Raw genomic sequence first — 13,203 nt, 5'->3', positions numbered from 1 at the left:
CATGACCTGAAACATTGCTACAGCCCCATGGATGCCCTCTCTGTTCAAACCAAGTTGATCACGTACAAAAGCGAATGGCACCGAAGTTCCAAAGCGCAGGATAACAAGGAAACGACCAACAACGAAGGAGAAGGATCCGGGGAATCAAGGGCTGACGTTCCCCCCTCGGTAATTTTGGGTTCCCTGGTAGCCAACATTCAAGACGTTATCGTAAACAATGTGCGAGATGACACATATCCGTGGAAAATCTTCATCAAACCGTAACACAAACACCATTTGGGGCCAACGAGAACGAGATGGAGCCGAGCCAAGGAAGACGAGGGGGTATCCAAAGACAATAACAGTAATAGACTTCTGACAGGCAGCAGAGCCACTTGCCACTAGTTCATGTCATATCCCGAGAAGATTAACCCCATCTGTGCTGCTCTTCCAATCAAGACGTTTCGAGGAAGCAAGGAAACAAGCGGTCCAAGTCCAAAAGGAACGAGTATACAGGAGCTGAACACTCAAGGATATTTTTCGAGTCAAACTTGATCACACTACGAACATCGTATTTCCAGCAAGAACACCATTCCAGTCGCCTTCAATTGCAAAACCCCAGTGTTTGAGCCTCAAATTACTAGAAAATATGAAAAACAAGATTGAACTCCTTAGTCTCTAGTTTCATTGAGAAGTATCTTAAAGGATCAAAAGTCTGATTTCAATGGATGAAACGTTCAACTTGGTGTTTTTACCCGTTGAACTTGGCTTCGTTCTTTCGGCCCTTTCAATCCGGTGTGTAATCAATGTTTTATGTCAATATAGATACGTGTGTATGGTCCGGTAATTGCCCTGAGCTCAAGTATGACAGCTTGCTTATTACTTGGAATGAAATGGGGTTGAGAAATAAAAGGATTAGTTCGCGATTATCACCCATCGTCACGGCTGCGTTTGCGTTTGCCATGGACGAGCTTTTGGATCCTCACATGATTAGAATGACGATGATGATATCACGTCTCTTCTCCCATGGGAATGCATATGGGCTAATTAAGAGATCTTGACACAGGATTACTCACTACAACAAATTAAACCCTACAATCTTCCAAATGACCAAAGAACGCTTGGTTTTTCATCGTTGAAAAAAAGAGCTCGCCCTATTGAAACCTAGATTATTTGCTGGCGAATCAGTCTTTGTCGTCATCTTTGGTTGGTGGCAAATTTCTCGAAACTCTCTTTCCTCAAATTGCACATTTGACCATACTTGAAAGAGGTTTCTTTCCAAGGGCAAAAACAAGGTCGCTTCAACTTGAATCGGGGTAAATGTCTCGTTATCACCTGAGAGTTGTAAAATGTCCAAAGCTATTATTTACTAGTATATTCAAGTGAGAAGGTGAAAGACAACCTTCTGGGCATGTCAAGAACAAAATGTGGTTGACTGCGCATGGCTTTTGGTTCTAGGTACTTGATATGCTCTCTAAGCTCGTCCTTGACCAAGATACCTCCATCCTGGTTTGGTACTAGAACGAGCAAAACTGTTTCGCTAATGCACTTCTCGTCACCTAATTGAGTCGTGGATGCACTTTTACGGCCCTAATTTATCAGCTTGGTCTCCGGAGAATTGGGCAGAATACTCTACAAATATTGATGACATTCATGTGGGCCTTTGAAGCAAATTGAAAAGCCCCATGAAAGTGGGTCACCACTCCCAATGTAGAAAGTCTCCCCAGACGAAAGAAGTGCAAGATGAAAATCGTGTGCACTTTCCCAGATGCATTCATTGGTTCGGTTGGATTAAGCTATCTGTTGAGCATGTTTTCTCCAGCACCACTTCAAGGGCCCCACGTCTTATGGGGTGTTCTGTTTGGGTCCAAGTTTCTCCAGATGGGCTTTAATTTCACAATGTTAACCGTCCTCAAAAGGGCTCAGAGTATGATGACACCTTACAAGTGCGTGTCAGTCCGAGTTAGATCGAATCAGAAGAAGGCGTGTTTCGATAACTTTTTTAGACCGAAAGTGTTCCTAGCGATCTTCTTTTGACATGAAATCGTTTGAATGCACCTTACCCCGAAGCCTTCAATAACAAGATCCTTCTCTGTGGCTCTTTCTCCAGAGCGGGGTGACATCAAGGTGTGCATTCCAGGCCTCCAAATACACGGTGTGCTACCTTTTCTCATATTGATCAGTTGAATTCTCGGGTGCACTTTCGTGCAATCAACGTGAGAGTCTCTTGAGAAGATCATTGCAAATCCCGGGTGTCCAGTTGGCCCGGATGATCCAAAACGGATGAACTGCTCGAAGTGTTCTCCCTAATGTTCATTGTCCACCCACCTGCCCACTCACTCGCTTGGTCACCAGATCACGTGGTAAGAATCAGGGTGGCCATCAGAGATCACGTAAAACCTTTCCCTCTTTCTGTGTTTCTTTCTTGACATACTTTTTTGTCAGTTTAGTGGCGAGGCCAGATATTATGCTACTCCTCCTCCTCCTCCAGTTGGTTTTGCAATCGACAGTGCATTTCTACGATTGTAGTCACTAGCCTCACTCTCTCTGCAGTGTGCTACGCCCACCACATTTAAAATGTGCGAGTTTTCCCGCCAAAACGAGTTTTGCATTCCCGCAAAAAATGGTGAACAACAGTAACTATTTTAAGAAGAAATGCCCCAAAAAGTGCAATGCATCCGCCACTAATGCACTACGAATTAAACTCGAAAATTGCTCTCTCATGCAAGGAGACAGCCTCAAATGCCCAGCCACACTTTAAACTCATCTTAGCAAGTTTGGAACATTGTAATGGATGGATGCTCAAGCTTTGGAAATGCTTTTGTTAACATTTTCAAGTTGGGTTTGGAATAAAATGCCTTAAGCAACATGTGAGGCTGAAATATGTCGAAAAATCGCAAGTGTCTTGACGAGGCCATCGAGGGTGCAAAAACCATAGTGGACCGATTATTTGTTCGTGGTTTGTTTGAAAGCGCTATTTGTTGACGCCACCGCAGCCCTCTTTAGTACAGTTCGCCTTGAATTTTGGATGAGATTGGCGAGAAATGGAACCAAGCGATTTCTTTCTAAGAGTAATAATTTTCTCAACGAAGAATCGTTGGTCGAGAACTGCATGATGAATTCTTTTGGAATACTGTCTGCATACATGACACGACCATTAGGCCGTCAATTAGCAATGTTCGCAATTGCTAGTTTCTATTGAAAACTTTCTGCAACGCCAGAGAAATGGGCCATTGATACACACTCAAGCATTAGGTGCAAATCCACCTATTGGGAATAATTATGTTAAACTCCCTTTCTTGTGCGTTTTGCAGCAATTCAGGCAAAGTAAGGTTGTCACACCCACCCACATAGACATGTCTACAGAACCAGGTACCACGGAAATCCATCAGTTTCAAATTTCCGGAGAATGATTGCTCGAGTAATTGGGTTAATTGATGAATAATAATGCCATTTGCAACCGGCCATTTTGTTTTTGTTTTTTTCTGGCTCTCTTAGTGTTGGATGGATGGTTGGTTTGTTGGTTGGCCCCATAGACAGGCAATGTCTACACATTTGCTAAAGCCATGAGGCACTCTATCAAACCATCCGACTTTGACAAAGTTAATTTCCAGGGAATTCATTTGCATTTCTCCTGCATCAATTAAAAACCTTACTTCCCTCCAGGCAACTTTGAGCATGCAATCTGACTGCAAACTGGTGTGACATTGGGAAACCACAACTATGGTGGTATATGCATTGAAAACAGGTCCAGATCGTCCTTAAAATAACTTGCCTCTATGTCCATACCAATGGGTGGGAAGGTTGATTCATTGAAAGAGTGACACAGTCACTCTTCCTTGTCAACTTTCCTATGACAAAGTTGATAAGGCGCTAATGGTTTTGAACGCCGCCTCATTCAAAGAGGGACGAGAAGTTTGGACCTTATTAAAAGTTTGGACTCCAATCATTTTAAGCCTAACAAAAAAGCCATTTCCACTTAGTGCTTTTCCTCGCATTGTGATTTGAAAGAGGCGTTTCGATATCTAAACTCATAAATATGGAAGTGAAGGAATAAGTGTAATTAACCATTCAGCACGACTGTCAAAAGTCACGACAGACGACGTTGAGGCTAAGGCAACCCATCCACAGAAAGCTTGCCTCTCCCATGGGGATCACAGGCAAAGTTTGAAATGAAATGAAAGTAGGAGACTCCCCAAGTGATGTGGCACATCATCATCGCAATGAGAAGAGGCATCGCCATTTTACCAGAATTCCCGTCATTGGTGCATTGTGGACATACTTTGGCATAAATGGGCAACAAACGAGAATAGGTAGAATATTTGTCAAACATTAATGAGGGTCCAGCTAAAACCGATACAACTGGACATCATCGGGTTGGTAAATTCCGCTTTTAGGGATTTGCTTGTCAAATCTTATGTGCCATAACTTTTTGGGCAGAATTTCAATGCTAACAACTCGCATCACTTTGTGGTTGAACCGAGTGTCAACGTGAGAAAAAGTGATCTTGATCTCACAAATTACTCTCCAATGCTGGCATCACGGAGTGTCACAACTCTCCCGCTTGCCCCTACCAGGATCATCAGCACCAGCAGCTTGAGCCTCAGTCTCTGGGTTCTTTCTGGCTTGTCTCCTCGATCCTGTCTCTCCCCTCGCTTGTTCGCTTTTCCTTGCGTACTCAAGGATCTATCTCATTGGCGATGTCGTGAGTTTACTCAAGAGTGCCTCCGTCATCAAATTGAGAATTAGGAAGGGGGATTAAAATTCAAAAGAGATCATCCTTCAAGCCTCAAAAGATAAATATCATTGGAGGGGATGGAAGACTCAGGACAAGGAAGGGGCAGATGCGAAATTCGGGATGTTTTGAACATGAGTGATTGATCATAGATTTGAGCCACCACTCTCAAAAGAGACTCTTGAGAGCTCCTAGCTCCTAGTGTCCAATTCATGCCATTCACCATCCAAATCTGGGCTTTTTCCCGAGTGGTGAGAGCTGTTTAGGTCTACTAAATAATACCGCGCCCATGATGAAATTGGGCTTTAATGCAGTCTTTATTGGTATGTAAACCACTTCCAGCTACTGGCAGGATTTTTTTCTTTTAGAATGTGTGCCTTCGCTTCCCAAAAAAACGTATAGTAGTGAGTACATTTACCTTTATCAGTATATCTATTTCAGACCCTTCGCAATGTAAGAAGCACAGTTCAAAAGAGCTTAATCATTTTGTGGTCTAATTTCTAATTAAATTTCTAATCATTCACGGGTCCAAATTTTATTGCTGGAAACTTATAAATATCTCCATTTCATAAAGGTAAAACTCATTTTAAGCAGGTAATTTACTGTAATTGTTGAGGGTTGTAATCTCGTTACGTTCAACTCTGAGATACGAGCACGTAAAACAAGTCAGATTATGACCTCGCTTTAGAGAGTCCTACACAGTCTTATTGAACGGGACTATTTTGGCTAAAAATATTTATTTCCGGTACTCGTAACTTTTCCTAGACTGAAACAAGTTTTTATTGAAAATAATCTAAGGACATGAAGTTTTGTTTTAAAACATGCGACAAAATGGAGCATTGGATGGCAAATCAGTTGACAAAGGAGTTGACTCTTTTTCTAACTTCGTTACCTCTATTGGGAATGGTATCCCCAGCAGTTTGCAATTCAAGATGGACAAAAGGTTTCTTTGAGTCAGACTTAGACTTTTTTGATCGAAATACCTGATCAACCCTAAACTCAAGGGTAAGCAAGATCTAGCAATTAGTTGGTGGATCAGCCATTTAGTAAATGAGTATAAAATCAAGTAAAATGATTAATACTTTTTTCCGTCTTGAATTGCGAACTGCTGGGGGTCCCATTTCCACCAGCAAAGTCCGAAAAAAGTCAACTCCTTGTGCCAACTTATTTGCTATCCAACAAATTATAACAGATAATTATAATTATAATAGATATCGCCCTGTTCACATGTTAGGTTGATCAAAATAAGGCAACCACATCCCACCCAGAATCATTTATATCAAAAACTTGCATAAAAGTTGTTTTTATTGACTATACAACCTGAAACAATGCCGTTAAAGATCTTTGTCTTTTCCTGCTAGGTTTAGAGGTTAGGCTAACAATAAATGCAATCTCAAATATTGTTGATTTTTTTTTCTTTTTAGATTGATGGGCGTTTGGGTCCGAAGGCTCAACAATACTCCTTGATTAAAACAGGCCGTACAAGATTTCGAAACATAGAGGGGCTAAAAAAAGGGACTAGGAAAAAAGACCAAGATCCATACACATCGCTTCTATACTTGAGAAATTGACTATACTGCTTTTTTGAATCAAAGAGTGATGTGTTATGGTTTAACAGACTTGAAAATGAGAAGAATTAATTGGAAAGCCTATTTCATGAATTTAGATGTATATCAACCTAGCATTTCTTTTTTATCAAAATCATCACAAAAACTCATCGACACTTATGCATTCGATTTTTGATGAGAATATAACATTCAGGATCTTCCATTTAGTTCGAAAATGATCGTATCCTAGTCTGACTCGGCTTTAAAAAATATATTAAGCGGAGCACTAGTGCTTTTTGACTCACGCAACCTTCAAGATCTGGCTTGTTTTTTACCCAGGCCAGGCAGGCGACAACTCGATCACAGACACCTCGACCCAGGCCAACTCGACCCGGGACAACTTTATCCAAGACAACTCAACTCAAGGATCAACTTTATCAAAGACAACTAGACCCAGAACACCTCGTCGAAGGACACCTTATCTCAAGACAACTTGACCCAGGACAACTCAATGGTAAACGTTATTCTGCACTGATTAGTTGGTGGTGCTACTTTTTTAAAATCAAACCTAACCTAACCTTACGTAACCTAACCAAACCTATCACGATATAAATAACCCATAAAGTCTCTATCTAAACCTTTTAACATTTTGCCACAAATCTAAAAATGAGCACGGATCATTAATCGGTAGAGAATATTGTTAATCCACCTAAGCTCAGGGCCATTCAACCAATAGGGCTAGTCAAGTAAACGGGTTGATGGACAACTGACGTTATTCCATGGAGTAAAATCCAAGACAACATGCCCAGCCAAACCGCACTGCGCATGCATTGGATTTTGACATTTTTTCCATTTTACATGCTTGTCATGGCAATTAGCATTGTGGTATTGAGCCAATTTGATAGTGCGTTCACTGATTAACACCAAACATGATCATTTAGTAGGGATTTGTAACACAACTCACTCAAAAACACTCGATTGGTGAAAATTCAATGGGCAAATGGTGGGAGTTGACTCTGATGTTTGTCTTAGTACTCTCTCCCCAAAATGCCCAAAATCAGGGAGCCAGACCACAATTTTCCTTGAATTTCCTTTACTTGACATCCCCTATAGGTTAACTTGACGGGACGGAAACCTTAACCTAGTGCATAGATTGAACCTAGAGGGCTAGTCAGAAAAGCGACACTCATGAGATTTCTGAGATTTTTTTGCTCCTTTGCGGCTGCCTGGTGTGTGTGCTGGAGATCGGCTTTGAACACATTTAGTTACGTGATTCTCAAAATCAAGTTCCGAATTCAGGGAGCTAGTGAGTTGATGGCTCCTTTGTCTGCTTTGGTTGAAACTGTAATACAAGAGAAGTCGATCAGCCCAATAACCTGCTGCCTAACCACCAAAATGTGTTCTAAGCAAAGTCTCAATTGGCTTGGTTGGAGTGACTGTTCTTTGTTTTGGAACAAAATGGAAACTGTTGACAAACGTAAAATTCCAAAAGACAATACTCAATAAACAATTCATCATTTGATTCATTTCAAGACAAGTTTTGTTTACCTCAATTAAGGTGTCAAAATCTAAAGTAAGATAAAACATATATGATAAGGAAGCCACACTAAGGGCGTGTGAAGTCTTCATCATGAGTATCATTGTTTATTGGTTGTAATGGTTAGCTTCATCATTCACCAATTGTAGATGTGAGTCACCTTTTCATGTTTTCATGTTACTCTCCCTAATTGCTGTCAATCCTTCTTTGAAGCAAGCTGTGATAGAGAAGAGTTCTGGAAATGTCTCTTTTTCATGTGTTTTATTGTCCCCATTCTGTGTTGAGGAGGGATTGAGAAAAATGCTTTCTTCTCAAGTATTTTACTTTTATAATTTACTGGCATTGCAAAGACAAATCCTCCTCTAGTGTGGTTTCTTTTCTGTTTAGGTGAACTAAATGCATGGCTATATGAGCAGGCCCTGATTTGCAACGTCAGGCAGCCCAAACAAAACGGGAAGTGGCACAATAGATTGCTAAAAGTGAAGTATGTGACTTCCCATGAAAAAGTTTTTTTTTCCAGACATTATGTGACCTTGGTCACTAATTTTAAATAAGATTTTGATACAATCAGCCAAAAACAACACAAACGCATTATTATGCAATAAAGAAGAGTTAGCCCAATTAGCCCTCTAGTTGGTAGTTAGTAATACTTAGGTAGCAGAGATTGATTCCCAAAGTGCCCTCTAAAGTGCAGAACGTTCACCATATGTTGTGCAATGTAAGAGGCTATATGCCATTTTTTTCTTCAGGTCTTTGATGTTTGATCTATTACAAAAGATAAAACATAGATCCTAAACTTATGAGTGCTGGTTTCAAAAATTGGGATTCCATTAGAAGTGAAAGCCATAATGAGGTATCAGTCAACTCCAAGCAGGAAGTATTAAGACACTTGTGAACCCACAAATGCTTGAATTTATGAAATTTTGATTTCAAAGCTAGTTAATATTTGAGCTAAGAGACTCATACTACATTTTGTAATCATTTTGTGATGGCCATATATGTTTATTTTACAAATTAATGAACTTTCAGATTACTTACTAGGTTCAGTGATTTGAAAATTTTCTACAATTTGTCAAAAGCGGCAATTCAAGGTTACAATTTACCTGAACCCGCCCATAATCTATAAGTTTTCGTTGGTTCAGTCAAGGTTTGAAGCCAATGAAGCAACACCTTGTATTATGAAGTAGTGATATATGACTCAAGGGCCACCTAACAGTTCTCTTATTGTTATAACTAGACTCCAACAAAAAATATTGTTGGTTTTTCACGTAAAAGCTCCAGTGGTTTGCATTAACTGGTTTTCTTTCTAATGCCTCAGTTCACCTTTTTTACACATTTGAACCGGCAAATTTTGCTCAACATCAAAATAGCATCTTTTGTTGGAGTCTAGTTATAACAGACACATAATCTATCCTTTTATGAGTGAGCAGGAACTGAGGAAAAGAAAACTTCTCTAAATGAAGAAAAGAAATCAATATTGTAAGGTAAACATGTTTTTTTAATGTCCTACTAATTATGCTTTACTTTTATATTCAGAATCAATTTCATAACTCTTCAAATTTTGTCAGCTTGTGTCAGAAAACATTACTTTGTGGTCAAGAACTTTGCTTTTTGCTCTGGAATGTGGCCCCAGATGTGTTGTGATTTTAACACTCTAAATCGCCATCATTATTTGTGATTTTTCTTCTTCTTTCTTTCATGCCTATGGGGACGTTTAAGCAAGCTCTGGCAAGTTTGTTTGTTTGCTGGTACCAGTGTCAGTGATGCAAGTTTGGGGCTTCAAACACGATTTTGATAAGCTGACCCCTTTTTCACATTGCTCATGTAGTACGTACTCCATGCCTTGCTGTGTGAGGCGAGGTTAGTTTCGTTAAAACCAGTTTGAAACGCCAATTTTGCATCACTGGCATTGGCAGGCAAGTTTGCTTGCTGGTACCGCTGGTACCCCGCTTGCCTAAATGTCCGAATACTCTTTGTTGCACGTTTTGTTTTTGAATCACTGAACCTCATTTTCGAGCCAATTTTAATAAACCCATTTCAAAATGGGGCATGTATCCCTTAACACAAAAGTTAAAGCTTTTGGTGTTACACAAGTTCTTTGTTATTCCTACTTAGCTGTTGACTCTGCTCTGGTGGTTGTTGCCAGAATTTCATCAGCCAGCTTTGTCTTCTCTCGGTTCATTTTAAACTTCGTTAAATGTAAACTTTGCAATGGAAAGTGTTGTCACTTTGTTGACTGTAAAGCACAAATTGGTCCATAGATAAGTTAAAAATTGGGTTGTCTAGATGATGCTGATGGGATCAAACATCTTTTTCAAAATTGAGGTTGCCGGCAAACTTGGAAAGGCTTCAGCCGATCCTAACCTAACGTGAAAAATAAGGTTTGAGCCAAGGAGGAATTCTGGTTTGACTGTAGCAAAACTCAGGGTTACATTTTGAGGCAAATCAACGGGTTTTCTCCATGTCTTTACTTATGCCGCTTGCCAATGAAACTGTAAAATATAATCCCGAGGTTGCGGCCTCCATGCATTAATTATTCATTTGATTTTGTCATTACTCTTTAGACTTCTTTTGGAAGCTCCTTTAAACGGATAATGTCATCGACCTGAATTTCATGAAAGTATGCAATGAGCTCAAACAAAGTCCTTTTTCTCGGCATAGCGGTTTGGACCAAAGGAAATCTAGTCCTAATATGATATATGGAATTTCAAGCTTGGCGTCTTTATTTTGATAGGGCGGCTGGGAGCGTTAGGAATGATGGCGGATTTGGCAGATATTGAGATTAATGGTGACTAAAAGCTACTTATTTAAATCAATAAGTCACATAAATCAAGAACCACACAATGAAAATGAGGGCGTGACTTTATTAATTCATCATTATCAATAACCTCAAATTTTTTAAAGCTTGTGTGAAACGCACAAATATTTCATTTAATACAGAGTGTTTAGACTTTTTACTCAAGATATTTCGAGAGGTCTGGTCACTTTGTTCTCCTTTTCTTGGCGGCCCAGGGGCTCCCAGCTGCCTCAGTTGAGCCCGAAATGGCTGGCCCAGCCCAAATGAAGCTGGCGGAGAGAGCAGCCAACCTCAAATTTTCCCTTTTCCGGCCCCGATCGCTTGTTTCTTTCCATTTTGTTGAGTGATGCCAAAATGACCCGTTTCAAAGTCTCTTTCATAGAGATGACCTTAAAGGTGATGCAACGCTTGAGAGGGAAACAGAAAGTACATCTTCTTTTGATATTAGAACTGATCCCAAACTCACGTTTTACTGGATGAATATTGTTCTAGGTTTAGATTAAAATCGTGAGTCAGTCTGTGAGAGGAAAAGGGGAAATAGATAGATGCACATTCGGCGCAACCAAGCACTTCCCAAAACAGCCAAATCAAAAGGGTTACTTAATCAAATGGCCCATTTCATTCAACCATTTGAAATGGGTTAATCAATTGTAGAGAGAAAGAAATAAGACAAAATTAAAATATTCACACAGTTATGTATTGCAGAAATAAGTTTAACCTTAATAAGCAGATCATAAAAGGACAATGTTGGGCCCTGTCTTTTTAACTGGCATAAAATTGCTCACATCCCTGATATCTAACGGCATTTCTGGCCTAATTTGGCAGGTCTTTTGGCTTCCAAGCTCAGCTAAATTTTGGCCAACCTGGAATTCCTGGCTTGTTTGCTAGCCTTCCAAGCTTCTTCAACGACGCCGGGTCCGATTGAAAAAGGTGAGAAATCAAGATCGGGGGAGCCTCACCACGCCCCCCAACCCGCCCACTACCCGCGTTGTTATGCCTAGACCGTGGTGAACCCTGTTCCGTCCCGTTCCAAGGGCGCTTAAGCCCCTAAGCAGGCTCTGTGATCCCTGTGAAGTGAGACCGTCTAGGACAGCCAAGTTCAGGGCAAGCACGGGCTATACGGCTCTCACTGCGGCTTTCCTCCCCATTGGCGGCGCCATTGTGCGTTGAGACTACGAGTTGTTGGTTTTCGTCTCTGCTCTAACCAGCAGATGGATCCCCTCTGATATTTTTCTTATGAAACTTGTGCTGGATTAATTGATGGTCGATTGGATGTTTGCATTTCAGGCTTTTGACTGATTGTCGTCGTCTTATTGATTGTGGTGGTTCTCGCCGTGGTTTATCTTGACTGAGTGATCTCCTCCTCATCGCCTTGATTGAGGTCGGCCGGGATCATGGGTGATACGGAGATGACCAATAACGTGTCGGAAGATGACCGGAAATTGTTCGCAGGTGGTTTGCCCCAAGAGACCACGGAAGCCGAGCTCAAAGAGTATTTCGGACAATTCGGTACGGTAGCTTCGGTGAATATCAAGATGGACGCCATGACGGGTCGGAGTCGCGGGTTCGCCTTTATTGTTTACGAGGATGTGAGCTCTCTGGACAAGGTGCTCAAAGACGAGTTCCACAACTTTAAGAACAAGAAGGTGGCCGTGAAAAAAGCGGCTTCCAAGCAGGGCAAGATCTACGTGGGCAAGTTCAACACACCAATTACGGAAGACGAAATTAAGCAGCATTTCAGCCAGTACGGCAACGTGGTCGAGGTGCAACGACCCGTGGATCGCAGCAAAAACAACGAACCCAAGAACTTCTGCTTCGTGACCTTCGAGAAGGAAGAGACAGCCAACACCCTGCCTGCTGTACCGTACATCCGCCTTGAATGAAACTGTAAAATATAATCCCGAGGTTGCGGCCTCCATGCATTAATTATTCATTTGATTTTGTCATTACTCTTTAGACTTCTTTTGGAAGCTCCTTTAAACGGATAATGTCATCGACCTGAATTTCATGAAAGTATGCAATGAGCTCAAACAAAGTCCTTTTTCTCGGCATAGCGGTTTGGACCAAAGGAAATCTAGTCCTAATATGATATATGGAATTTCAAGCTTGGCGTCTTTATTTTGATAGGGCGGCTGGGAGCGTTAGGAATGATGGCGGATTTGGCAGATATTGAGATTAATGGTGACTAAAAGCTACTTATTTAAATCAATAAGTCACATAAATCAAGAACCACACAATGAAAATGAGGGCGTGACTTTATTAATTCATCATTATCAATAACCTCAAATTTTTTAAAGCTTGTGTGAAACGCACAAATATTTCATTTAATACAGAGTGTTTAGACTTTTTACTCAAGATATTTCGAGAGGTCTGGTCACTTTGTTCTCCTTTTCTTGGCGGCCCAGGGGCTCCCAGCTGCCTCAGTTGAGCCCGAAATGGCTGGCCCAGCCCAAATGAAGCTGGCGGAGAGAGCAGCCAACCTCAAATTTTCCCTTTTCCGGCCCCGATCGCTTGTTTCTTTCCATTTTGTTGAGTGATGCCAAAATGACCCGTTTCAAAGTCTCTTTCATAGAGATGACCTTAAAGGTGATGCAACGCTTGAGAGGGA

The 13,203-nt window shown here is 41.0% G+C and overlaps 1 protein-coding gene across 1 annotated transcript; it reads left to right on the top strand.

Annotated features, from left to right (window-relative positions):
• The first annotated feature begins 11,390 nt into the window (after nt 1–11,390).
• On the top strand, nt 11,391–12,478 carry LOC131884772 (RNA-binding protein squid-like). Its single transcript, XM_059232649.1, has 2 exons — nt 11,391–11,525; nt 11,883–12,478. Exon 2 carries the CDS (start codon nt 11,990–11,992, stop codon nt 12,476–12,478), a length of 489 nt encoding a protein of 162 aa, XP_059088632.1. The 5' UTR covers nt 11,391–11,525; nt 11,883–11,989.
• The last annotated feature ends 725 nt before the right edge of the window (nt 12,479–13,203 follow it).

Source organism: Tigriopus californicus, chromosome 8 (genome assembly GCF_007210705.1).
Source record: "Tigriopus californicus strain San Diego chromosome 8, Tcal_SD_v2.1, whole genome shotgun sequence".
In the NCBI taxonomy this organism is placed as follows: domain Eukaryota; kingdom Metazoa; phylum Arthropoda; class Copepoda; order Harpacticoida; family Harpacticidae; genus Tigriopus; species Tigriopus californicus.
This window is presented reverse-complemented; position numbering and strand designations above follow the sequence as displayed.

Excerpts from the sequence above, each read along its gene's own strand:
- LOC131884772 (XM_059232649.1), top strand. The coding sequence starts at position 11,990 with ATGGGTGATACGGAGATGACCAATAACGTGTCGGAAGATGACCGGAAA.